This window comes from Trachypithecus francoisi, unplaced genomic scaffold (genome assembly GCF_009764315.1).
Source record: "Trachypithecus francoisi isolate TF-2019V2 unplaced genomic scaffold, Tfra_2.0 Lachesis_group10, whole genome shotgun sequence".
NCBI lineage: Eukaryota > Metazoa > Chordata > Mammalia > Primates > Cercopithecidae > Trachypithecus > Trachypithecus francoisi.
The window spans coordinates 112,862,946-112,890,349 of record NW_022681455.1 but is presented as its reverse complement, the minus strand read 5'-3'; the positions used below and the strand labels follow the sequence as shown (position 1 = coordinate 112,890,349).

The 27,404-nt window shown below is 45.1% G+C and overlaps 1 protein-coding gene across 3 annotated transcripts in view; it reads right to left on the bottom strand.

Annotated features, from left to right (window-relative positions):
* Positions 1–2,993: 2,993 nt before the first annotated feature.
* Positions 2,994–27,404, bottom strand: part of PMFBP1 (polyamine modulated factor 1 binding protein 1) — a 54,986-nt gene continuing 30,575 nt past the window's right edge. For all 3 annotated transcript variants that reach the window (XM_033218847.1, XM_033218848.1, XM_033218846.1), the window contains 16 exons: positions 25,959–26,129; positions 24,512–24,622; positions 22,025–22,151; positions 21,780–21,937; positions 18,134–18,377; positions 15,916–16,105; positions 15,593–15,746; positions 14,453–14,620; positions 14,044–14,181; positions 9,798–9,962; positions 9,067–9,234; positions 8,594–8,761; positions 7,350–7,453; positions 6,743–6,817; positions 3,756–3,994; positions 2,994–3,250 (listed from right to left, as the gene is read on the bottom strand). In XM_033218847.1, coding sequence (XP_033074738.1) covers positions 3,234–3,250; positions 3,756–3,994; positions 6,743–6,817; positions 7,350–7,453; positions 8,594–8,761; positions 9,067–9,234; positions 9,798–9,962; positions 14,044–14,181; positions 14,453–14,620; positions 15,593–15,746; positions 15,916–16,105; positions 18,134–18,377; positions 21,780–21,937; positions 22,025–22,151; positions 24,512–24,622; positions 25,959–26,129 — 2,397 coding nt within the window. In that variant the 3' untranslated portion in view covers positions 2,994–3,233. The remainder of the gene's footprint in view (positions 3,251–3,755; positions 3,995–6,742; positions 6,818–7,349; positions 7,454–8,593; positions 8,762–9,066; positions 9,235–9,797; positions 9,963–14,043; positions 14,182–14,452; positions 14,621–15,592; positions 15,747–15,915; positions 16,106–18,133; positions 18,378–21,779; positions 21,938–22,024; positions 22,152–24,511; positions 24,623–25,958; positions 26,130–27,404) is intronic.

Here is a 27,404-nt window from a genome sequence, read left to right as displayed (position 1 = left end):
TTAGGAGTTCTCTATATATTCTGGATATTAGCATCAGAGATATGATTTGGAAATATTTTCTCCTATTCTGTGGGTTGCTTTTTACTCTGTTGGTATTGCTTTTGATGCACAAAATGTTTAAAGTTTCATGATGTCTAATTTGTCTATTATTTCTTTTGGTGCCTGTGCCTTTGGTGTTATACCCAGGAAATCACTGCCAAATCCAATGTCATGAAGGGTTTGTTCTATATTTTCTTCTATAAGTTTTATAGTTTTAGTGGCTACATTTAGGTCTGTGATTCATTTTGAGCTAATTTTTGTATATGGTATTAGGTAAGAGCACAGCCTTATTCTTTTGCATGCAAATATTGTTTTCCCAGCACCATTTGTTGGAAAACAAAATAAAAAACTATCCTTTCCCCATTTCATAGTCTCAGCATCCTTGTCAAAATGATTTGACCACATATGTGAGGGTTTATTTCCGAGATTCTTCCTAGTCTATTCCACTGGTCTGTATGTCTGTCTTTTGATTTATGTGGCAGTACCACACTATTTTGATTACTGCAGGTTTGTAGTAAGTTTTGAAATCAGTAAGTTCTTCAGCTTTGTTCTTCTTTTTGAGACTGTTTTGGCTATTGGGATCCCTTAAGATTCCATGTGAGTTTTAGGTTGAGTTTTCCTATTTCTGCAAAAGAAAAAAAATAATAATAATAATTGGGATTTTGACAGAGATTACATTGAAACTGTAGATCACCTTACGTATATTGACATCTTAATATAAGTCTTTCAATCCATGAACATGGGATGTGTTTCTGTTTATGTCTTCTTTAATTTCTCTCAGTAATGTTTTACAGTTTTCATTGTACAAGTCTTTTACTGCCTTGGTTAATTCCCAAGTATTTGTTTATTTTTGATGCTATTATAAATGAAGTGAAATTATTTTTATAATTTCCTTTTCAGATTATTAATTGTTGTTATATAAACCTGCAGTTCGTTTTTGTGTGTTGACTTTGTATCCTGTTACTTTGCTGAATTCATTATTAGTTCTACCAGGCTTTTTTTGGGAGGGGAGGTGGTCTGTAGAGTCTTTAGGGTTTTTTACATATAAGATCTGTGAACAGAGATAATTTTACTTCTTCCTTTCCAATTTGAATCCTTTTTCTTTCTTTTTCTTGCCTAATTGCTCTGGCTAGAACTGCCAGTACAATGCTGAATAGAAGTGGCAAAGTAGGTGTTCTTGCCTTATTCCTTATCTTAGAGGAAAAGCTTTTAGTTTTTCACCATTGAGTATGATGTTTGTTCTGGGTTTTTCATATGTGGTTTTATTATGCTGAGGTAGTTTCCTTCTAATCTTCATTTATTGAGTACTTTTAAAAAAATTCATAGGGAGGCCGAGACGGGTGGATCACGAGGTCAGGAGATCGAGACCATCCTGGTCTACACGGTGAAACCCCGTCTCTACTAAAAAATACAAAAAACTAGCCGGGCAAGATGGCGGGCGCCTGTAGTCCCAGCTACTCGGGAGGCTGAGGCAGGAGAATGGCGTAAACCCGGGAGGCGGAGCTTGCAGTGAGCCGAGATCCGGCCACTGCACTCCAGCCTGGGCGACAGAGCGAGACTCCGTCTCAAAAAAAAAAAAAAAAAAAAAATTCATAAAAGAGTGTTGTTGTAACCATTTCTTTTTATCATCAGCTGTTGGGACTACTTTTTAGGAACTCAATTCCTTGGTTATTTCTTACCAAATTATTATCAGTTTCCCTGCCCTTCCTCCTGTCTTCAGAGAAACTGCACTTCTCTAAGTCCATCCCCTGTACTCCGCCAGGTCTTCTGCTTGGCTGGGCTGTCAAAGTCAGATGGCTGGGTAATATGTCGATGTTTTTCTGGCTCTGCCACCAATTAGCTCTCCATAACTGACTACCTGCTTTGCTCTGGTGTAATCACTCCACAGGAAGTGAAAAATAACTTGGGAAAGATGTACAACATTAAAAGAAACCAGAGATTGTCATTTTGGCCAACATATATGAAATATTTTGGTAAATTATAGAGATAAAATCCCTTTTTAGTAGACTAGGCTGGGGATTTTAATGGCATTGAACTTTTGTTTGAATAAAGTAAGCCACAGGCTAGATTAGTACTAGATTTTTCAATCTTTGTTTTCTCTAGAAAATAAACCCATATTCTAAACCACATGAGGGAACATAGTTCAAAGGGCTTAAACAGACAACAAGTATCATAACAGAAACTACCAGAGATGCCTGTCACTCCTAGCTCACACTGCATTTCTGGAACTGCCCTTCCCAAGTTCTATCAGGGGCATCCTATGTAACTTGTTAGTGTTCCTATTAGCAGTGAATGTTCTTGACCTTTATTAGGCCCAGGAAGAATATTGAAGAATCATTGCTAACCAGTGGGTTTCTTCCTTCACTTTTACTGCCCCCCTCAGAAGTGTAAGATCTTTCATTTCTTTCTCTTATATCAATATTACACTAGTAGTGAGTTGTCTCCACTTCCTATAGACTAGAAATATAAATTCTAGACATGTACTCAGTTTAACAAAATCCTACCAGAATAAAATATTAGCTGTCCTTGGAGTTTGTCCTAATGGAATTTCACTTGTACTGAGGTGGCTGGGGAGGAAAACACAATTGTTAGAGGGAGGCACGGAATGTGGAGCTCGGGGGCGGGGGCAGGGGGTGTGCTCTTGCTCCCCCATTGGAAAAACACAGCCCTTATTGCTCTTCCTTTCTTTGGGGGTCTCAGGATTACTTCCTTTTTGGAGTTCTTAGACTTTTTCTTAAGTTTCAGATAGTAATGGAAAGAAAATAAAAAAGGCACTACTTATCACTTTTGTTTGTTTAAAAACGAATCCAGAAGCTTGCATTGGGGATTATGGCTTCCCCGTATATGGAAGAGACCAATATCTCTTAGAATCCAGAGAAAAACAGGATGAACATGTTGCTGGGGGATTGCAGGGCAGAAATGTCTGCAAGACACCAAGAGCTCACCACAACCGCTGTGCTCATGCTCATGTCTTTATTTCATATTTGGGCCTGGAGATGGATGTCTGCTTCTAAAGCTCACTCCATGGCAGGAAGTGGCCAAAACTCAACGAACGTTAGTGTCTTGCAAAATAGGCTGGGACCATGATCTATTCCCGTAAGAGCTGATCCAGGTCAAGAGAGAGGGAGGGCTGGGAACTCACTGTCCTCGGAAGAAACACGCGTGGAAATGCTGCTCATGGCTAGATGTGGATTCTAGCAATACGAGGAACCTGAGGGAACAGGGAGGAAATGAGAGTTTTGATTTGAGGAGAAATTAACGAGGTGATTCCTCAAGGACTGGCCGCATGGCCAGGCAGCTCTGCCTGGTGACTGCCGCAGGTGACTTCTTGCCTCTGGGGTGACATGGAGTTTACAGGTGGCAGGAAAGGTGGCTGTGGACTCAGGCTCGGTAGGTGGCTGGGGTGCTCTTACAGGGTTTCCAGATGTGGAAGGAAGATGCCTCTACTACCTGTTCCCTAAAAGCGGTCTGGGTCAGGGGAAGGGACAGGTCTGAGATGTGAGGCACTTGGGTATGCTTCAGATGTTCTTAGATCAGAAGGGGTCTTAATTTGCCTCCTGCCTTTACAGATGTGAAAACAACAATCTTTGGTCCCAAGTAGCTAAGAAAATGACTTGAGGTCACAAAAGGCCTATTTTCTTCTTCCTACTTGAATTCTCAATCCAGTGATTTAAAAAAAAAAACACACTTATTTTATTGACAAATGGCAGACGTACCCGGGCAATGGGGCATCCCGATGTACTTGGTGAGGTCCATTCTTTGACCCACGTCCTGGGGCAACCCCTTCCAGCCCAAGGCACCGCACACTTTCCCTCTCTGTGTGGACTCCGTTTTGCTTGGGCCTAGGGCTTTGGTGCATAGCCTTGTGTTCTCAGCTTTTGTCTTCTTATCTTCTATTTCCTTCTTCAGCTTCTTGTTTTCCTGCTGCAGGTGGACCATTACATTGTGGAGGTGGCTGTGGGAAGAAGAGGAAGGATGGGTTGTGTTGGGGCTGCTGGTTCTGCTTGGTTCCCTGCTAGAAAGGACAGATAAAGGTGTCACAGGGAAGACAGCACAGACGCCCACGTCTGTTCACAGCAGGGCTGTTACATGTGCTCTGTAGAAATGGAGGCCTACATGTGTACTGTGGAAGAAGCCCAGGCCTGGGGTCTGAGTAGACCAGGAGCTGGTACTCCTGCCCAACTCTGCCAGTTCTGGGCCTGTTTTCTTATCTGTCAGACGGGGACAGTGAGGCCTGGCCTGACTGCTGGGGTTCATATGAGGATCTGGTTTGATAAATGATAGAAATTTGACTTGAAGAACCAGATAGGGACAACTGTGATCAGGTGTCCTCGGGTTCTCATGGCCGTGCCTTCGAAACATTCTCACCCAGCACCAATGCCAAAGCCCGTATTCTCTCTACTTCCCTTTGCTGAAGAGTCAGGAGCACAGGAGATCCTAGCTCTGTCAAGAACTTGGGCAAGTTACTTATCCCCATTTTACAGATGAGGAAATGGAGGCTGCCATGCAGAGGAGGGGAAAGATAATTTAGCACATTCCCTATGCCTCAATAAATGGCAACTTGTATTATCACTGTTGTGTGTCTCCAAATGAATGTTGAGGGCAGTGGGTGAAAGTGGGCTCTGAAACCAGACTTCCCACATTGGAATTGTGACTCTGCCACTTACTAGTTTTGAGACCAGGGGCAAGTTACTTAGTTTCCCAGGTCCTCTCTTTCCTCATCCATAAATGGGGTTCATGACTATACTGAACGCAGGAGGTCTTATGAAGATGAAATGAGCTCATACGTGTTAACACTTAGATAGTACCTCACACACAGCAAAAATATGTATTAGTTGAGCCACTATTATCATTAAAAGATGCTTTTCTTTCAAATAAGAACAGGAAAACTCAAGAGTGAGTTCTTTGTAAAAGAGAACTTCCTGGACTTGGCACAACAGAAGAAAAAGACTGAAGTTATCTGTTACCTTCAGAGTCTGACAACTTTTCTTTTAGTTACACCCTAGTAAAAAGTTTCATGGTCTTTTCTAGAGGAAATCAAGTAGAGAATTCATCCTCAACCTCCTCTCTGGGCAATATGCTCTACCCTTTTCCTCTCGACAAAGCTGGCCAACCTTGAGGACGCCTCTTCCCCCGCCCCTCAGCCCCTCATTCCCAGTGCCGCTGGGTCTGGAGAGGGGGTCTCAGCAGTGCCCTCCTTCCCTGGCTCTCTGGGCCCCTCCTGTCAGCATCTTGAAAGCCTTCAATATCCCATCCACGTCCTGGTTTCTCAATTCCTTGGCCTCCTTATTCCAAAGGTCTCAGCCTTCTCTTCAACTCAGCCATGTACCCAAGGCCAAAGCCTAGAATAGGGCTTTCCACCTGGGGTGCCATGAATGGATTCCAGGTGTTTGGAGATGCCCACAGCCCTAGGGGCAAGGCTCTGGGGCAGCCACTGCTTGGTCAGCTTTGTCACAAGTATGCCAAACAAATGTGGTTATTTTTACCCTTCTTTTTTAGAGATGGGGTCTCATTCTGTCACCTATGCCAGAGTGCAGTGGTGTGAACATAGGTCACTGCAGCCTCAACCTCTTGGGCTCAAGCAATCCTCCCGCCCCAGCCTCCCGATTAGCTGGGACTATAGGTGTGCACCACCACGCCTGGCTAGGCTAATTCTTAATTTTTTTTTGTAGAGTCAGGGCCTTGCTGTCACCCAGGATAGTCTTAAACTCCTGGCCTCAAGTGATCCTAAACTGTGGTCATTTTCTTTTTCACTTTTATTTTATTTTCACTTTTGTTAGGTTCAGGGTACATGTTGCATCAGCAAGCTCACGTCACAGGAGTTTGTTGTACAGATTATTCCATCACCCAGGAATTAAGCCCAGTACCCAATAGTTATCTTTTCTGCTCCTCTCCCTCCTCCCACCCTCCCCCAGCTCTCACTTACAAGTGAGAACATGTGGTATTTGGTTTTCTATTCCTGTGTCAGTTTGCTAAGGATAATAGCCTCTAGCTCCATCCATGTTTCCACAAAGACATGATCTCATTCTTTTTGATAGCTGCACAGTATCCATGGTGCTATGTAAGGTATTGTCGTTTTCTAAGTGTTCCCTGAGGAAAGGATGGGAAGCGCTGTCCTAAGGCTTGTTGTTAGTTGTTACTTTGCCACCTCCAAAATCTCAGTTTTAGATCTTCATACCTTCACCTCCATTCTCAAACTGGTAACACTCCTCGCATACCTCCCTCTTAATGGACCCAGCTTTGACCATGAGGGGAAGCAAGACCACCGGCCCCCAGATGACCAGGGGGAACAGAAGGGCTTCTCCAACCTGGCCTGCTCACTTGATGATTTCACGAAGAGATGTTCCTTGTCTGTGCCTTCACTTGGGATCTGTTAGAGCAGCTCAGCCCCTGCCCTAACTAATCCAGTCTGCCTTCCACTGCCTGTTCCCTGCTTAGCACCCTTGACCTCTGAGAACCAAGAGAGCAGGAAGGAACAAAAAGACCACTAAACTCCCTTTGGATTTTTGGTGAGAGAACTAAGGCTCTGAGAGGTCAAGTGATATGCCCAAGGTGACACAGATGCAGATTCGGGACCTGGAGGTCTTTCCGAAGCACTTTCCTGGGCTGATCCCCCTATCAAGGGCTAAAGCCAGCCCTGGCTCCCTGCTGACCCTTCCAGTCAGCTCCCAGGAAGTAGCCGGGGTAGTGTAAGATGACTTACTCCTTTTCACCACTCAGCTTGGCGATGTATTTCACCTGCTCTCGGAGCTTGTTTCCCAGTTTCTCATTGGCGACCCTGTAATAAAATCACAGGAGAAAAGAGTGGCCAGTTGCCAGACTCCTGTGAGCAAGGGTGCAGGGGCTGAATGGGACGCTGGGTTCTCAGCAAGATGGCAGCTACATCCCAGGCCCCCCATGCATCACCCTGTCCCCAGAGTTGGGGCCTTCCTAGCACCTGGGCATTCAGTGGACTCTCTGAACTCAACTCCTATGCAAAATCCCTGTCAGCCCAGGTGAGTTCAAGGGAATGAGTTCAAGAGGGCCAGGCAGTGAAGCTGGATCCCGGGACGGGAGGAGGACATCTGAGCCACAGCAAAGCAGTCCTTCCTTCTTGCTGCTGCTGTTTCCAGGTCAGCAGGGCTCTCCAGACCTGCCTGAAGGGTTGAGCCCTCCTCTCCATCTTATTCCCATCCCTTGGGTGTGGGCTGAGACTGGATCTGTTTTCCAGGAGTTCAGGGATGTGTGTGTGACTAATCTTTAGCACCCGTGTGGCTCCTCGGCTCAGTCCAGGCCTTGGACCCTGCCTTCCTTTTTCCTCTCATACTCACTTCTGCTGTTTCGCCCATTGCTCCAAGCTGGTCATAATCTGATCATTCTCTCGGTAGAGCCTACAGGTGTCTTTGGGTACAGACCGCTGGGGCAGGCAGCAGGGCTTGGGTACAAGAAGAAAACGAGACAGTCAGAGGTGGGAGCACAGGCCTGTCATCCCTCCTTCCGAGTCAGGCCTCTTCTGTCTTCCTGGGAAAAGAAAACTTGACTCTGCTGTCCAACCCGAGGCCAGAGTTGTGGAGTTGCCACCAGGCCTCCCCCTCTGGCTGTGTGTGTGGCATCCCACACAAAGGTGACATTTCTGAGAAGGCACCATTTATAGCAGAGACACAGTAGATTCGTACATTTATAATCCTGGTTTCCAGTGTGAAGGCATTAAAGTGACTCCTAAAAAAGAAGTATGCTAAGCCAATTTTCTAACAGATGGAAGAAAAACATCTGGAGGAAGAGGAAGAGATGCCTTCTTTCTCTCTCTCTTTCTCTCTCTCTCTCTTTTTTTTTTTTTTTTTGGACAGTCTTGTCCTGTCATTCAGGCTGGAGTGCAGTGGCGTGATCACAGCTCATGGCAGCTTAACTTCCCCCCGGCTCAAGCTATCCTCCCACTCAGCCTGCCGAGTAGCTGGGACCACAGGCGTAGGCCACCATGCCCAGCTAACATTTAAACTTATTGTAGAGACGAGGTCTTGCTGTGTTGCCCAGGCTGGTCTCAAACTCCTGGACTCAAGCGATCCTCCTGCCTTGGCCTCCCAAAACGTAGGGATTGCAGGTGTGAACCACTGTGCCTGGCCTAAGATGACTTCTTGGTAATTTGAGTAAAGGCCCAGTGACCACCTGAGCTGTCCTGTGGCCTCCAGCCATGAACTTCACTGCTCAGGGAGGTGGGCCTGGGACAAGCCCAGAAGGTCACTTAGCCCATTCTACTGTAGGGTCCAGGGCTGCCAAAAGTGTCAGGATGTACTCTGGAAGGGCACCCAGTGGACCAGGTCAGGGGTAGCTGGTGTACCTGACAGTCTCTTCTCTAGAATGGGGCCTTCATTCTGCTCAGTATCTATCAACAAAGCCACAAGAACACGGGTGGGTTGAACCAGCAGCTGTGGCCCTTGCTTTGTGCTAAATGGAGGGGATGACCTTTCCTTTGCTCCCAGGCTCCCCCACCCCACCAAGGGCTGTCTGGCATTTGGGTGGCCATAGGATGTGCCTGAAGGCACAGAGAGGAGGCACGCAGAAGCTGAGGCATGCCCACCTCCTTATCGTCCTCAAGGAGGTTCTCTTTCAGGGCGGCCATCTCCTCCTGGAACTCCCTGAGCTGCTCCTCTTTGGCTGCCAGCATCTTGAGGTCATTCTGGTGTTGCTTCTGCCACTGCAGCACCTGACAGCTCATCTCTTCTAGCTTCTTGTCGAAGGCGTGCACCTACTCAGGGGAGCAAAGTGAGGAGGGGGACTCCAGCTGGCCTCCCTGACCCCAGGACCCACAATAAGGCTGGGGGGTGCTTCCTGGGCCTTGGGAGACGTGTTGGGGGTATTTTCTTCCCAGCAGCCAGCAGAGGGCACCCATGCTCCGATCTTTGCCGCCTCTGCCTGAAGTTCAGGGAGCCAAGAAAGTGGAGGGAACCTATCAGCCCAAGGAACAGCTTCGTGCTAAATAATTCTGGATGCAAGAGGTGACCTTGTGGACCCCTACGAGGAAGGCAGCCCAAGCCCCGGGCAGCTCCTCACCTCCAGCTCACTCTCCTGGTGGAAGCCCCGCAGTTTTTTTAATTCCATATTGAGCTTTTTCATCCTTTCCTCATAAGCAATGATTTCCTCTTCCAGCTGAGCTTTCCTCTCTTGGGTCTGTGTCAAGCTTCGCTGCAGGCTCTTTGTCTCCGAGGTCACATGATTGAGCTTCCGGAAAAGACAAAGAGGACGAATGGCTGTCAGAGCCTTTGGCCCTCTCTGCTGAGTCCTGAATGGAGGAGGGTTCCAGTCCCTTCCTGTCCTCTGCCCAGGGTGAAACAGATGGTCACATTGCTTAGTCTCCCAGAGGGGGGTGGGAAATGACAGTGGTTGGTTTTCTGTACCCTGCTTTCTCCTCCCTACCCACTCCCCTCATTTCTTCCTTTTCCAATCCCATGAATTGATGGGCCGGGCCATGATCAGCACAGGATGGGGCGTGAATTTCCCTGACAATCCAGACTTCGGGAAAACCTTGCCCCCGAGTCACCCAGGGGCAGAAAGGCTTGCCAGATTTGGCCTTGATCTTTGGCCTCTTCCTCTGCCCTCCACCCAGCTCCAAGCCTCACAAAGAGGAAGCAGGCCTTCTCTGCACAGACATCCCAGCCCACATAAGGGTTTGTGATGGCCCCAATGACAGTCAATAGGCAGGAAATTGGCTCCTGTGCCTCTCCCGCTCCCTTGACATTTCCTCGCCTGAAAACAGGCCTGGAGACTAGAGGGTGTGGCCTCACCTTCTCCAGGGTTTGTGTCAGGTCGTCCTGGCAGGCGGCTGACTTCCGGGATAATGCATCATAGGCTTCTTTGGTGATGGTGGTCTGGAGATAGTGCTTCTCCTTCTGCAGAGCTTTGTCCAGCTGGGCCTGCAGGCTCATTAAGGACTCCTTCTGAAGGGCTATCTTTAGGGAGGGAGAGCAGAACTGTCAAGGTGCCAGCTCAGGGTCATAGAGGCATTCTCTGTGCCTATAGGAAAGGAACAAGAGCTAGGCTCTCTCCTGTCTGCAACAACCTGCAGAGTCCGTGTTAACACCCACGTCTTCACTTCACCGTTGTAAAAGGTAGAGCTGTCTTTCTAGGCTCTTTTGCACCCCCCAGCCACATTTTCCTTTCTAGTTAGCATTTCCCTCAAACACCAGGAGTACCAGCCGTGCTGGGGCATGATATACCAAGTACACAAAAAAGTCCCTTTCACATACTCTGCAGTCTTTGATAAAGACCCGGAATCCGATTTGAGGTTAGTGAACATGATAACAACGTTTCCTTTGTGTTTTATGACTCACTTAGTTCCTGACGTAATTCACTAGACTTGATGTACCATGAAAGCAGGACTGTGCCTGTGTTTTGTTTCCTGCTGTTTCCCCATTGCTGTAACTCAGGGCACGGCACATGACAGAGGTTCAGGAAATGCTCAGAAATGGCCATTGTTCTGTCACGTGAAATATTGTATTTTTGGAGTTAGGGATCAATTGATCAACATGTTAGGGAACATGTAGGTCTGGTAGAAGTGTGTTTAAAAACTGAAGTCTGTTTTCAACTTCGTAATGAGTATTCATGGTATAGTTAAAAGGAAGTTGAGGTCTGGAGTCAGAAAAATCTGGGTTGAGGTCCAGGTTCTATCATTTACTTATTTCTCCAGCCTCAGTTTCTGCTTCCACAAATTGAAATCATTTTGTTTCATGGAGTTTTTATGATGATCAAATGAGGTGATACATGTACAAAGGGCTTTCTTTTACTATACGACTATGAGTTATTGTCATAGACACACAGAGAAACTAGCCACCTTCTATACTTTAAGTACAGGACAGATATCTGCTTCTGAGTCTGGAAGCTGGAAGGAGACTGCAGAAATTCATATGCCTGACTTGTATTCTTTGGTATTCTAGCACACCTGCATCTGAAAGTGGCCATGCACACAGAAACACATTCTTTTGGGTTTTCTTGTTTTATCTCCAGTAACTATTCAGTGCTTCAAGTTTATTACTTTTTCAGATACAATTTTGAGTACCTTTGGCCCTGGGAATTAGTGAGACGAAAAGTGGTAGATTGGACTTCTGACACTATATTTTACATGCCCTGGTGGTGAAACTATTCCTAAAGATGAAATAATTTGGTCTTCTGAAAACAGAAGTGAATCTTTTCTGGGGACTTCTGAAAAACATGGAGTCAGCAGGGTCTGCCCAGTAAACCAGAGGAATCACTGGAGAAACTATAACTCACTGTCAGTGCTTGATAAGTGATGGTTGAATGAGAAATGTCAGTATAGAGGTAAGACACTAAAACTGAGGATGGTGAAAAAAAAATGACAGTGAAGCTAGAAGCTAAAATGGAAGCTTTAAAAAATTTTGCTAACATGAGTGGTTTAGCTTGGAGAAAGATTCTAAAAATCTACATATAGAAATATGTGAATTATAGAATTCAAGAAGTTCTAGTAAAAGTTCTAATAAAATACCTACTCTCTCTGTTGTCAATGGTATTAGGTCTAGATGGTTTTATAGGTGAATTTCATGAAGTCATCATTGATTCCTCACTTTCTCTCACATCCATTCCATCAGCTAGACTGGTGAATTCTAGCTAGACCTCCAAAACACATCTTGAATTTGTTCGCTTCCTTCTTCACTGATACCATTCTAGCCTGGACAGAAATAGCTTCCTAAATGGTCTCTTCACTTCCATACCTACCACTCCCTCCAATCCATTTCCACACAGTAGTCAAAGTTATATTTTGCAAACTTAGATCAAATCACCTCCCCTGTCCCTTTGAGGAAATCCATCAATGGCTTTCTGTTGCTTTTAGAATAAAACCCCAAATTTCTTAACAGAGGCCATAATGTCTGTCCCTGCTTCCTTTTTAATCTCATTCTATACCAACGTCTCCCTTGATCAATGCATTCCAATCATACTGATCTTATTTCACTTCTTAGAATGTGCCAAATGTTATATTAAAAGATTGAGACATGATGCACAATCAGGACTCATACTAGGAATGCAAGGGTAGGCCAAAATTGGGATCAATTACTTAATTTTATTCACCACATTATTTATTTAACTCATTTCCCATTTGCCCCAAGAATACTGCACTAGCAGTGAGCTGCAATTTTTTTCTTTCTAAATGGGAAATGGGTTAAGAAGGTTGATATAATCATCTCAATAATTTTTTTAAAAAAAGCATTTGATAAAATTCAGCATCCATATTAATAAAACTCTTAGTAATGTGAAACTGAAAAAAAATTGCTAAAGGCAGCAACAAGAAGGCTACAGGGAACATCATACTAAAACAGAGGCATTCCTTTAAGATTCAGAAAAAAAAAGCCTGCCAACACTGCTGCTGTTGAACATTAAACTGTAGGTACTGTCCAATGCAATAAGGCAAGAAAAATTAAATAAATATAAATATTGCAAAGAGATATTAGAAAACTGTTGTTGCTTGCAAATAATATAATCATCTACTTAAAAAAAAACCATGAGAAGTAACTAAAAAAAAATTACAACTTATAAGTGAGTTCAATAAAATGTCCAAATACAGACTGAATATGTAAAAAATAAATGAGCTTTCCTATTATTGACAGTAATTAATTTATAAAATACTGTGGAAATATTCTAGAATCAAAGAGATGAAAAAGATATCAAGGTATATTGCCTTGGCTTCAAATGGAAAATTTTCAAATTAAAATATGGAATATTAATGAAAGGAAGTACATTCTAGAAAAATAATCAAAGCTTCTTTCTAATGGTTATTTCAATTAATTAAGTTTTCCATATGTGAGGTATGTTTTTAAAAGTTGAAGATGCTTCTACACACACACACATCCCTTAACTTCCTGATTCTCATTAAAGGTAATCTGAAATTATTGTTTTTACTTTCACATTTACTTGGTTATCTTTCTTTTGGCAAATATGACACTAGGTTCATACTAAACACGTAGGAATCTGAGTATCCCATATGTTCATGGAGGTTCCTTAGGGATCTCAGTGACTCAGACTTCAACTCTGGGTCACACTCAAGGAGAGATTATTATCTCTGGAGGACAACTCTGAGAACAGTCAGTGCCTTAGGCCTGTGCTGTATAATATAGTAGCCACTAGCCACATGAGGCTATTTATGTTTAAATAAGCTTAACATTAATTACAATTACAAATTCAGTTCCTCAGTTATACCGGGGCTCTTTGATTCTAGAATATTTCCACAGTATTTTATAAATTAATTACTGTCAATAATAGGAAAGGGCTGCTTGGCCTTTCATTTGTAGCCCAAGAGACCATCTACCAAGGTGTTATATTTTTCTCTTGCCCAGAAAGGTGGAAATGATTTAGCTGGAGAAAGGATGGCTGCTTATGATGAGGGAGAAATGGAAGAGGTGTTAGAACTGGATAATTCACAGATTCAAATAGTGGTTCATCCTATCACTTGCTGGTCAGTGACTTTGGCCCTCCATCTTTCTTTCCTCTATCATGTCTCTCATGTTGGCTGTAGAGCAGATGGAAGCCATGTAAAGAGCTTAAGTGGATGATAAATAAATGATGACTGAATTCAAGCACAGTGCTTAGCATATGTCAGATGCTATTTACTCCTTTCTGTCATTTTTACTTGTGTAATGAAAAATAACTATCCCCCCTTTCATCTCCTTTTTGTGCTTCATGACAAGTTTTGGAAGTGTTCCCTAGCAAATTGCCCCCCAAAATGGATTCATTCAACTCTGGTCTAAAATGGAACATTGGAAGACTTGATGCCAAAGCCCAAATAGCTTGGGGGCTCCACCAGATATGAGATGAGATCTTCCACATATGGAAGAAACATTTCTCTGGCTCAGCAACCAGGTGCCAACCGGGAGGGAAGTGGAGCTGCAGGTGGCCCGGGATCCGCAGTTGGCTGAGCAGTTAGCTGCATTTCTGTGTGGAGGAGAGGTGGGTACAGATTTCAGGTCAAGGGTCACCGGGTTCAAGTTCCTCACTCCCTTGGGGTTCCTGTTCCTGTCTACTCACCTCTTTATTCAAGTCTTGGATGACTTGCTGGCTGGTGTTGTATTTGTTGACAGAGGATTCCAGTTGTGTAGAACAACACTGTAACTCTGCTCGGAGATTCTCATTTTCTTCCTCCAACTTTCTGGAATTCTCTTTCAACTGTTCCCTCGTTAAAGAACAAAGCACAGCAAAGAGGTGTTAATCTCAGATAACTGTAAAAGCCCCACTCCATCCTCCCTCTCCCCCAGCTCTGTCTCCACCCTGCGGGAACTCAGGCCTTCTCACTCCCCTCCTCACTGGCCTTTTCCACTGTCCTTCCTGTCTTTCCTAAGGTCTGAGCATCCATTGCCTCTGCATCCCCCAAGGCCCTGCTGGGGTCATGTCCCACTCTGGATTCCTGACCCAGCTCTCCTGGGATTCTCCCACTCACCGTCTTGTCTTTCTTTTTAAATTCCTGCCGCAGAGCTTCAAGTTCTTCCTCCATCAGCTTCTCACGGTCTTTGTTTTTCTTCAACTGCTCCCGTTTGTCCTCCAGTAGCTTTGTGGCCTCCTGAAGATCATCTTCTAACTTGCATTTGGTGGATTCTTGCTCCCTGTGCTGAAAAAATAAAGACTGAGCTGAAAGACTGTCTTAGATTATATTATATTTGGGGGAAAAATACAGACAATTGCACACAGAGCATGGCTGGAATGAATAAGAAGACAATTCCTTAGTTATATAGCATACGTAAAATAAAAAGTTTCCTCTAATGTCTGTAATATTTTTTCTTTGTTCAGTCAGATATAGCAATTTATTTTATTTATTGATCCAATTCCTAAGCACCGCTTTCTTTCCCAATTTCTCACCAATTCTTCCCAAAGATTTGGAAGATTCCAAATCTTTATCAAAAACCTTTTTGAATGAAGTTTAAAAATCTTAGAAGAGCATAAAAAGAGTAATTCAGAGATCAAAGACTTTAAATTGACTGACAATTATCTCCTGCTGCTGGGCACTATTTAAAAAATAAATAAATTGACTGATAAGAATAGCTTTTGAATCCTAGAAAGAACAACATTGTTGTTTGATTAATTTTAAGGTTAACCATTGAAAATGCTTCTTACTGGTAATGGGAGCTGGTGCTGAGTGGCTGGCTTAGCATACTAACACAATTCTGGTCAATTAATTTGCATGGATTGGTAGTGACATCTTCCCAAATAATGACTGATATATTTAATCTTTCTCCTTTTTTTTGAGACAGGGTCTCTGTCACCTAGGCTGTAGTGCAGTGGTGAGATCATAGCTCATTGAAGCCTCAATCTACCAGGCTTAAGGGATCCTCCCACCTCATCCTCCCAAGTAGCTGGGACTACAGGCATGTACCATTATGCCCTGATAATGTTTGTATTTTTTTTTTGTAAGGTGGGGTCTTGCTATGTTGCCCAGGCTGGTCTGGAACACCTGGGCTCAAGTGATCTGCCTGCCTTGGCCTCCCAAAGAGCTGGGATTACAGGTGTGAGCCACTGCTCCTGGCCTGTGTTTTATCTTAAGCAGAGCAAGCATTTGAATGGGCTGTCTGCCTGCCCGTCACACCTGGTGCTGAATGAGCTTGATACGATCGAGCATGTCATTCATTTTCATATCCTGCTCAGCCACTGTCTTCTGAAGCTGCCTCTTTTCCTTGTCTGAATTTTCAAGCTTCCTCAGGGCTTCAGAGAGTTCTGATGACAGCTCCTCCACCCGTTTTCTAAAGCAAAATAACAGCCACAGGAGGACAGACTTCAGTGCCCATGTGGGCAGATTGCAGAGCTGACCCCATGGGAAGTCCTTGCTTTCCCATGCCTGGGCAGCTGCCCACAGAGGGCCCAGCTGGCTCAAGAAGGACAGAACCTCTCTCTGGAGGTGAGCCTGGGCACCTGTTGCAGGTTTGTTCCTTCTCAGCCATCGAAGACTCCTTCTGCAGCTTCTGAAGTTCTCGCTGCAGTTCCTGGATGGTGTCTGCCTTCTGCTTGTCCAGGAGGAGGCCATTCTGCAGTTTCCTCTGGGTGTCCTCCAGGTGACAGCCTGCCAGCACAGCCTCTTCTTTGCACTGGGCTGCTTGCTGAGCTGCGGGAGCGGGGAGATGGCCACGTGAGAAGGGAGGGTGTATGAAGATCACACTCTTATCAGCCTGGCTGAAGAGTTTCTCCTTTCATTTTGTGCTCTACTTCAATTCCCAGTCTGTCCTTATTTTTCTCCATTTCACGATCAGTCCTAAAGAACCCTATTAAATTATCTGTCTTTGTCTACCCCTCATCTGTGGACACCTTCTGGACTAAAATTAAACACATTGGTAGAAATTTCTCAGTAACTCATGTGCAACTCATTCTGTCATTGGGGACAAATCCTGACCCTCCTGGAGTTTAGAGGCTCCTGAGGGAGGGTTACCGGCCCACCATCCTAGAGAACACTGTCACGTTAAACTCACACTGACCAGGTTCAGGAAGAGAGATCCACATGGGCCAGAGCGCTTGGAGATGGATGAGTGGACAAACAGAAGCCGAGATGTAGAAAAAGAAGTGGGAGGAAGGGAATTCCAGGGGCGGGGATTGTTAGAGCAAATGCCTGGTGAGGAGAATGGGGAAGGTGTGTGGGAGGAAGGGAGAAGACATCGATTTGACTGGAAAGGGAAGTGGGGAGGAATGGTGGCTGATAGAGTTGAGTAAGTGGATGGATGAGTGGGGGCTTTGGAGGACTTTGGAAGCCTAAGAGAAATGCTTAGATGTGATTTAGTGCGTTCTTGAGCAGGAATCTGACATAAAAGAAAAACTGCTTCAGGAAAATTGGAATACATTAGAATAGAGAAAAACGTCCAGCAATATTCTTCTAGCCCATGCCTTTGCTTCCACTGGGTATGAGGGGAAGGCAGTTACAAAGTTAGAGCTGGGGCTTGAAGTTTTGGAGTTACCTGTGGAGAAAGGGAGCTACACAGAGGAGGGAGCTCACTGAAGAATGAGGAAGAAGGGGAGAGTCCTTGATGACTACAGTCAAAGCAGGAGAGAAAAGAGAACAATGGGGAGGTTTGTGGGAGAAGGATGGACCCGTGATATCTCCAAAGCTGAGAAACAAGCTTTGAGGCATAAGTAGCCAATAGCATCAAGGAACACAGCATTAAAGGAGGGTAAAGAAGGAAGCCAAGCTTGGATCTTATCTTATAAATTGATAAGTAATTCATGTAATATAAATTTAGCACCCCCACCTCCACTTTTTATGAGACAGAGTCTCACTCTATTGCCCAGTCTGGAGTGCATTGGCGTAATCTCAGCTCACTGCAACCTTGACCTCTCAGGCTCAAGTGATCCTCCCACCTCAGCCTCCCAAGTAGCTGGAATTACAGGTGCCCACCACCATGCCTGGCTAATCTCTGTGCTTTGTAGAGACAAAATTTTGCCACATTGCCCAGGCTGATCTTGAACTCCTGGGCTCAAGTGATCTGCGCACTTAGGCCTCCAAAAGTGCTGGGATTATAGGCATGAGCCACCGTGCCTGGCAAATTTACCCTTTAAAAGTATACAATTCAGTGGTTTTTTGGATACTCACAAAGTCATGCAACCATCATCAATATCTAATTCCAGAACATTTTCATCACCCCCAGAGAAACCCTGTACCCAAGGCAAGAAGTTATTGGTGACCTCTGAGAAAGCAGGCTCTGTGGAGGGACAAGGACATCATTCATAGTACAAGCTGCACAGAACAGAATGTATTTGGGGACAAAAAGGAGAAAGGGAATAAAAAGCCAGGGAAGGGAGAAGCAAATTGTGTGATGAGGGCCTGGAGAAGATGGAGAGGAATGTGGTGCAAAGGACAGAGCCCTGCCTCCCTGTGGCCAGGAAGGCCCAGGGTCTTCAGGCAAGACTTCTGGGAGAATGGTAGGTGGATGACTCCAGAGGGCAGGTGAGCTTGGGAGTGGGTGAAGGAATACAAGAGGGTGGTGGCCACTGCTGTGAGGTATAGGATGAGGCCCTGAGGAGGTCTGCAGTGAGACACTGGAGGGGGCGAGGGGAAGTGGCCTCTGGGAGAGAGAAGGTGGCTGCTCTAGGGCGGCACTAGCCCCATAGAAAAGTGTGGTGGGGACAGCACCTGCGGGGGCCTCACCAGCCAGCCTCTGCTGCTGCTTGGCTTCTTCGAGACTGTTCTTCAGCTTCTGGACCTCAGCCTGTAGGGCCTCACACTCCACCTCCTTGGACTTGTCCTGCTTAGCCTCCTTGACTGTCATTTCGAGTTCTGTGGCCATGCATTGCTGCTTCTCCAGCTCCTTCTCCTTTTTCAGGAAGCTGTTCTGAACCTGTGTCAGTTTCTTCTGCAGCTCGTGCAGCATCTCATCTTTCTCTTGGAGGAACTGAAGAAAGCAAAATGCAAATGCTGGGAAAGGTCTGAGTGGCGGTGGATGAAGGCAATGAGAGGTTGTCTCAAGCCCTCATCCAAGCCACTGGCATCCCCTGTCTGGACACTGGGCGAACCTCCCTGCCTCCACTCCTTTTCCCCTCAGGCTATTCTCCACACCGTCGAGAGAGGGAGTCTTTATTCTGATTCTTATTATTGTTTTTGAGACATAGTCTCTCTCTGTCACCCAGGCTGGAGTGCAATGGCATGATCTTGGCTCACTGCAACCTCCCGTGTTCAAGCCATTTTTCTGCCTCAGCGTCCCAAGTAGTTGGGATTACAGGCATGCGCCACCACGCCTGGCTAATATTTGTATTTTTAGTAGAGATGGGGTTTCACCATGTTGGCCAGGCTGGTCTCAAACTCCTGACTTCAAGTGATCCACCTGCCTCAGCCTCCCAAAGTGTTGGGATTACAGGTCTGAGCCACCATGCCTGGCCTTTTATTATCTTAGTTTAGTTTTAGTTTTTGAGGCAGTCTCACTCTGTTGCTCAGGCTGGAGTGCAGTGGCATGATCATAGCTCAATGCAGCTATAACCTCCTAGGCTCAAGCGATCCTCCCATCTCAGCCTCCCTTCACAGCAGGTAGCTAGTCAGGTGTGAGCAGGGCAGGAGAGGGCTCCCCTGCCACATACACCAGGGTTGTTGGGCGACCATCAGGTGATAGTCAGGAGGTTGTTAATTGTCACTCTAAAGTAATAATTTGTCACAGCCGGTGCCAGGGAAAGGCAGGCTCCTAATAGATAGAAAACACCTGAAACTGGTGAGTAGCGGATTCCTGGGTAAGGTCTCAGGAGTTAGGAGAATGGTGAGAAGTAACGCAGGACCCCAGGAGTATATGCAGGCCGAGGCAGGTGGATCACTTGAAGTCAGGAGTTAGAGACCAGCCTGGCCAACACGGTGAAACCCCATCTCATACTAAAAATACAAATATCAGCCAGGCATGGTGGTGGGTACCTGTAATCCCAACTACTTGGGAGGCTGAGGCAGGAGAATTGCTTGAACCTAGGAGGTTGCAGTAAGAAAACCCCAAGTCAAGAGGTCAAACGGCATTCGGTCTCTCAAGTCGCCTGCTTGGCCCTCTTCCGAGTGTATTTTCCTTCCTTTCATTACTGCTCTAAGGCTTTTAAAAAACTTCACTCCTGCCTGCTCTAAAACTTGCCTCAGTCTCTCCTTCTGCCTTCTGCCCCTCAGTCAAATTCTTTCTTCTAAGGAGGCAAGATCTGAGGTTGCTATAGACCCATACGGATAACTACCACCGTACTATCCTGAGTAGCTGGGACTACAGGGGTGGCCATCACACTTAGCTAGTTTAAACATTCTTTTTGCAGAGATGGGATCTCACCATGTTGCCCAGGCTGGTTTCAGACTCCTGGGCTCAAGTGATCCTCCTACCTTGGCCTCCCAAAGTTCTGAGATCACAGGCATGAGCCACTGTGCCCAGCTAGAGGTGGGGATCTTAAAAGTGCAAGTCAGATCTTTTGCCTCAGCTCAAAACCCTCCACCGGCTTCCATCTCTTAGAAAAAGGAGGGAGTCCTTACAATCACCCTATGGTCTGGTCTGAGGCTACCTGTCTGACCTCATCCCTTGCCACCCCGACCCCTCTCTGCTTCCGCTGAGCTCCTGGAACACTCCAAGCAGACCCCACCTCAGGGCCTTTGCACTTGCTATTCCCTCTGCCTGGAATATTCTTCCTCTAGACCTCTGCCTGGGTGGCTCCCTCACTTCGTTCAAATCTCTGCCAGAATGTCACCTTATCAGAGAGGACTTCTCTGGTCACTCTGTGTAAAACCACCACCAAGCTGTTGGAGGGATTTATCAGTGTCTGACATGGGTATATCAGTATTATATATTACTTTTGTTTACTGGCTGTCTCCGCACACAGGAGTGCAAGATCCATGAGAGGTGGCATGTTGCAGGTTTTATTATATTCTTAGTGTCTAGGACAGTGCTTGGCATATCTCAGGGCTCAAAAATATTTGTGGAGTGAATATACAAATGACTCAAAGCCATTTACCCAGACTCCGTGCCTTGTCATCATCTCTCCAAATGCCTCTGTTTTGATGGGCATATCTCCTCTGTGCCTTGAAACAGGAGGTTTTCCTGACCAGCCAGTCTATCAACTGGATGATGATGATGGTGATTATTATTATTTGAGAGAGAGTTCACTCTTGTTGCCCAGGCTGGAGTGCAGTGGTGCAGTCTTGGCTCACTGTAGCCTCCCCTCCCGGCTTCAAATCATTCTCCTGCCTCAGCCTCCCAAGTAACTGGGATTACAGCCGTACACCACCATGTCCAGCTAATTTTTTTTTTTTTTTTCCAGTAGAGACGGGCTTTCACCATGTTGGTCAGGCTGGTCTCGAACTCCTGACCTCAAGTGATCCACCCGCCTCGGCCTCCCAAAGTGCTGGGATTCCAAGCGTGGGCCACTGCACCCAGCCCTCAGCTGGATTATTTTTAATAGCTCTGACGGAAGTTCAGAGTCAGAATAGTACTGATTACAAAAGCTTGCATTGGTTTCACAACCTTTCTGTTCTTCGTTCCATTTCTAGGCTTTTCTAAGAACTTGATTTATGTTGGCAGTAACAGTTCTTTTAGGGCACAGCTCCATTAATATTTTCAAACTGCCTATTTACATATTCATAAAATATTTGTAATTTGTTTGTTTGTTTTGAGATAGGGTCTCATTCTAGTGTCCAGACTGGAGTGCATGGCATGATCACGACTCACTGCAGCTTCCACCTCCTGGGCTCAAGGGGCTCACGTGATCCTGTGACTTGAGCCTCCCAAGTAACTGGGACTACAGGTGCACACCACCGTGCCCAGATAATTTTTGCACTTTTTTGTAGAGACAGGGTTTCATCATGTTACCCAGGCTGGTCTCAAACTCCTGGGCTCAAGGGATCTCCCAACCTCGGCCTCTTAAAGTGCTGGGATTACAGGCATGAGCTACCATGCCCAGCCAGATATTTGTGATTTTAAAAGTGAAATTCACTTGAAATTCTTCGTAAGGCTATCTATTATTTTATATCATTTCCTTCCACTATCAGGCATAAAAAGAGTATAAGGGAATGATGCAAGTAAGTGTGTCCCAAATGCTCTTGCTACCTTGTGGGGCTTGGGAAAAGTCAGTGCCTCTGTTTTGGTCCCTGCATGATCAGATTCATTTATTATGTATGATGAGAAATACCAAAGAAGTGCTTAGGATTGCATCTGGGCCTGAAGAGCCACCATCTCATTGTGCTTGTGTTGAGGCTCCCAAAGCAATCACGGTGGGTGAAGGCAGAACCGGTTCCTGACAGGGCATGGCCTCACACCTGCCCCATTGGGAACTCCAACCAGTGTTCCTCACTTTACCTTGTCTTTCTTCAAAGCGAGCTTTTGGGTCTCGGTGAACTCCAGCTGCAGCTCCTGCAGCCGACACTGCAGGATGGCGATGTCCTTATCCTTCCTCTCAATGTGGGCAGATGTCTCCTCCCGCAGTCTGTGCAGGTCCAGCTCCAGCTTCATCATGTCTACCAAGGGGCGGGACAGAGTCTATGCTCAGGGGAGAGCTAGGCTTCCTTCTGGCTCCCCTGTCACAGCTTGCCGCCCTGGTTTACCCTTCATGATGTTTTTCTTCTGTTCTGACACGACCTCTAGTTCCATGCGCAGATCCTTCACCAGGTTCTGGTACTCCTCCACATGCCGGCACTGGCTGTCTTTCTGCTCCTGCAAGTGCTTCAGTATCTGGCAGACGGAAGAATAGGGCAGGATGAGGAGATGAGAGAGAATGGAGAATGCTTTCTAAAATGCCCAGTGGCCACACACAACAGTTGGTAGGGACAGAGTAGTAGAGTAACGGTTGCTGGGTACCAGGGGATGGGTACGTGGAGTGACTGCTAGTACAGGGTTTCTTCTGGGGTGACACAAATGTTCTGGAATTAGGTAGTGGTGATGATTGCCCAATGTTGTGAATATACTAAAAACCAATGGTGAATTTTATAATTTGTCCATTGTATCTCAATTAAATTTTTTAAAAAAGAGAATAAAACAAAAGGATACTGCAGACTTCTCAGGCTCACACGGAATACACATAAAAGCAGCCATCCCTGTATTCCTTCCTCCCTGAGACAGACAGTTGTTTATGGAGAATGTACTGTGTGCCCGGCACTGTCCTGGGTGCTGGGCATGACTCTGTTAATGTTTTCAAAGCAAATAATGTGGAGCAAAAGACAGACAAATCCTTGTCCCCACAGAGCTGACCTAGTGGGTGAGATGAAGAGCATAATAAGTAGTGGCTTATAGAAAATGTTAACAGTTGATAAGTGCTATGGGGGAAACAGAAGAGTGAAGGGGAATGGAGGGGCATGGGTGGGCGAGGTGCATGTTGTAATTTTGAGTAGGACAATAGGCTGGTCTCCCTGCAAAGGTGGCCTCTCAGCTGAGACTTGCTGGAGGTGAGCTTTCAGGCGGGGAGACTAGCCAGAGACAAGGCCTGTGGAGGGAACAGGTAGGAGGCAAGCGCAGCTGGCACAGAGCAGGCGATGGGGAGAGCTGGAGGAGGGGTGAGGAGCTGGTGGTTACATCACGTGGGGCTTGGGGCCCTTCTGCAAGACCTTTGGCTTCTACCCTGAAGGAGAGGGGATTGTCTTCCTCACCAAAAGAAGGCAGGAGCATGTGGCTGGGGAGGAGTAATTCGTTGCCTGGGCATCAGGGATATTGGGGAGAGGACTCAGGAGGGGGCACTGCAGGGACTCAAAGCCCCACACTGTGCCACACTGGCTGACGGGAGGAGAGGCCTGCTGGAAAAAGCTGGCGTGGGTCTCTCGTTCCTAATGGAGCCCCCGGAAGCATGAAGGCTTTGGAAAGGAAACACAGCACGATGGGGGAAGGTGTACTCTGCTTCTTGGGGAAGTTTGTATCATTAAAAAAATGGAGTCTTATGAGATTTTTGCTCTAGGTCAGGATGTGAATAACATGTAACTGATCTTTAAAATAAATATTGACAGATGTCCAAGGAAGAATTACAAAGTTCAATATTGATCCCTTGTTTAACCAACTTTCTGGGATTGGAAAGTCCTGGAAAGAGGAGAGTCTCCTCCTCCCTGACTAGAGAACCCCTTGGGGAGCTGACGTGTTGTTTATTCCCTCTGCCACCCCACTTCACCCCTATTTCGGCATCAGTCTTGGGGCATGCAGGCATGCCAGCACCTGCCCGGCGTGGCCTCCTGTGGCTGGCTTTGCCAGGTACCAAGTTCAGTCACGGCTGACTTAATAGGATCTCACCTAAGAGGACACCTGGCCATGTTTTAACTCCTGGTTCATCTTTTTTTTTTTTTTTTTTTTTGAGATGGAGTCTCATTCTGTGGCCCAGACTGGAGTGCAGTGGTGTGATCTCAGATCACTGCAACCTCGACCTCCCGGGTTCAAGTGATTCTCCTGCCTTAGCCTCCCTAGTAGCTGGGACTACAGGCATGTGCCACCACACCTGGCTAATTTTTGTATTTTTAGTAGAGATGGGGTTTCACGAAGTTGGACAGGTGGGTCTCAAACTCCTGACCTCAAGTGATCTGCTCGCCTTGGCGTCCCAAAGTTCTGGGGTTACTGGCATGAGCCACCACACCTGGCCAATCAATTCTTGCTATTTGTTTACATGGTTTAACTGCTTATTTATTATTAGAATCAACTTTTGATACTGCTTTGAATTTTGCAAACACAGAGTTCTCAAAAAAAAAAAAAAAGCAGGGGGAATAAATTTGGATTAATAATCTTTCCTAAATTAGCTACTTTTCAACTCCAGCCAGACACTAGGAGGCTGGATGGTCCTTTTGAATCTAGCAAGGCAACAGAAGTATTCTCTTGTTTAGGTGTACTGTTAGAGACAGGTGCAATTAAGAGACAGGTGCAATTCCAAAATCGAATGCAGCCTGTCTTTGGGGTTTGGCACACATTATACACAGTATCCTTGTGGCAGGGCCAACCAAGGTCACACAGATATAAAATAAAATGTAAACTGTCATGTAAAAATAAAAAATAAGTAGGAAAGCCCAGAATCAAACCCAGCTCAGCCCGATTCCGGTAGGCACAGATCAGCAAATTTCTCCCACCTTTTTGATGTCTTCACACTCTTCTGAGGAGCTAGGAGGGTATCTGTGGGTAGCTGTATAGGAAGCAAAGTCGGCTTGTAGTTTTATCAAAGCCTCTTCACGTTCCAGAACCTGCAAATAAGCTTAGATCGGTTATGCCGGATGATCAATGAAACATGCTTGTTACCATGACTATTATTTCAGAGTGTTCCTTTCTGCAGCATAAGTTAGTTGCAGAATTAGACAATTTATCAGGCATTCCCCGTGGGGTAGGTAGGGAGAAGCAATTAAGCTCCCCATCTGACATCAAGGTTTTCTAAGGCATATGTGATCTGTCTCAAGTTCATCAATGCCCACACTTGCACTCTCTCCTAAACCTCTGTTTGGTCCATTTGATGAGGCAGAAGAAGGTTCTTCAGGGGCTGTGATGGAGAGCTGTACCTAATCTATCAGAGGACAGGATACGAAGTTTGAGAATTAAAGAGGGAAGTTCCTTATGGAGTGTGTGACTGTGTGTGTAATTTCTTTTTTCAAAAATTAAAAAAACATGAAATTTTGGTTTTAATTTTATGCTTTTTTGATTTTGTTGAAAATAATTCAAATAAAACCCAAGCATGGAAAAGTGAAACCCCCTCTTCACTTATTCCCCCCTCTCTCGCTTCCACTAAGGGAGAGGACAGTATTGAAAATTCAGTTTGTACTTACATATTAGTATTATCATCAGAGATAAAACAAAAGTAGGACTGAACTATACATGGAATTCTGCAACTTATTCTCGGCAATAAGTCACAAAGCTCCTTTCGTGCAGCTCTTACAGATGTGCTTAGTCGTTTTTACTGGCTGCATATTATTCCACAATAGGGATATCTCTTTAATTATTTCTCTTAATCTCTTTAACCATTTCCCACTGATGGGCATTTAGGTTGTTGTGTGAGAGATTTTAAGATTCTTTTTTTTTTTTTTTTTTTTTTTTTTTTGAGACGGAGTCTCGCTCTGTCGCCCAGGCGGGAGTGCAGTGGCCGGATCTCGGCTCACTGCAAGCTCCGCCTCCCGGGTTTACGCCATTCTCCTGCCTCAGCCTCCCGAGTAGCTGGGACTACAGGCCCCCGCCACCTCGCCCGGCTAGTTTTTTGTATTCTTTAGTAGAGACGGGGTTTCACCGTGTTAGCCAGGATGGTCTCAATCTCCTGACTTCTTGATCCACCCGTCTCGGCCTCCCAAAGTGCTGGAATTACAGGCTTGAGCCACCGCGCCCGGCCGATTTTAAGATTCTTTAGAATTTCAAACTACGTGGATGGGGAGAGGCCTTATCATGGAGAATATGAACAAAGTGGGAAGGCAAGTATATATCAGACATTTGAGGATTCTTGGTGAAAAAGATTAATTTAGGTGACTCTTTTTCCCTCCTTTCTCTCCCCATGTCTCGATTGAGGGTCTCCCAGAGACATTTCTAGAAGAAGGCACTTACCAAAGCGTTACTGCAGGCCAGCTTATTCCGAAGTTCTTGAATGAGATCATCCTGTTCAGAGACCTTTTGCCAGACCTCAGACAGTCGTTTCAGGGTCTCCTGATGCTCTTGAATCATGCAAGGAGAAGTGTATATTCGTACCTTTGAATGATCACCCTTGTTCTCAGGCTCCTGAGAGATTTAAAAAGAATGGGTTGGTTTTGTTTACAGTTTGTGAGTTACTTCAGAATTCCATGAGCATGGAAAATCTCTAGACCTATATTCTAAAGGTGTATGTTCATATATGGAAATCATGGTTTCTTTAACAAAAGAAAAAATATTAACTAGTGCATATACATGGTAAAAAGCCCAAATGGTTCACAAAAGAAGACACTGAAAGATAAGTCTTCCTCCATCCTAACTATGACTCAGGTCCCCTTCTTGATGATAATCCATGTTACCAGCTTTTTGGATATCATTCAGGAATATTTTATGCATATTTGTATATGCATATACGTATACGCATATAACTCTCACTTTTTTCTTACACAAATGAGTCTTTCTTTTTTTTTTTTTTTTTTGAGATAGAGTCTCACTCTGTCACCCAGGCTGGAGCTCAGTGGCACTATCCTGGCTCACTGCAACCTCAGCCTTCCGGGTTCAAGCGATTCTCCTGCCTCAGCCTCCCAAGTAGCGGGAATTACAGGGATGCGCCACCACGCCAGGCTAATTTTTTTTGTATTTTTTAGTACAGACGGGGTTTCGCCATGTTGGCCAGGCAGGTCTCAAACTGCTAACCTCAGGTGATTCACCCGCCTCAGTCTCCCAAAGTGCTGGGATTACAGGCCTGAGCTACCACACCCGGCTGACAAATGAGTCTTCTATACAATATTTAAACATTGTGTTTTCACTTGACAATTTATTTAAGATAGTTTTCATATTTTTACTTATTGATCTATCTTACTCCTCTTTTAAAATTAATTTCAAATTACACAAGTAATTATATTTATATTGTCTCTCTAAAACATTGTAACACTACAGGCAGATCTGAATTTTTCTTCAACCATCACTTCTAATTTCATTATCTCTTTACTTTCCAGAGATGACAGTCTGTGCATATTCTAGAACTTTATACTATATTTACATAATATAAATGAATCTCTACAATATAAATTATGTTGGCTTTTTAAAACATAAAAAATATGTTTTTTTACTTAGCAAGATGTGTTAGAGATTTATCAATGCTAGTACATGTGCTTTTATCTTGTTCTTTTAAATTGCTTTTAAATGTGTGAATCTGGTTTCCTACTGATGAGAATGTAGGTTATTTCCACATGGTTTTTTCTGAAACAAAGCCGAAATGAATACTTTTGCACAGAAATCTTTGAGTATTTATTCTGGTAATTGTGTACATTAAATTCATAGAAGTAGGACTCCCAGATCATGTTTAAAATTAGATATTGTACT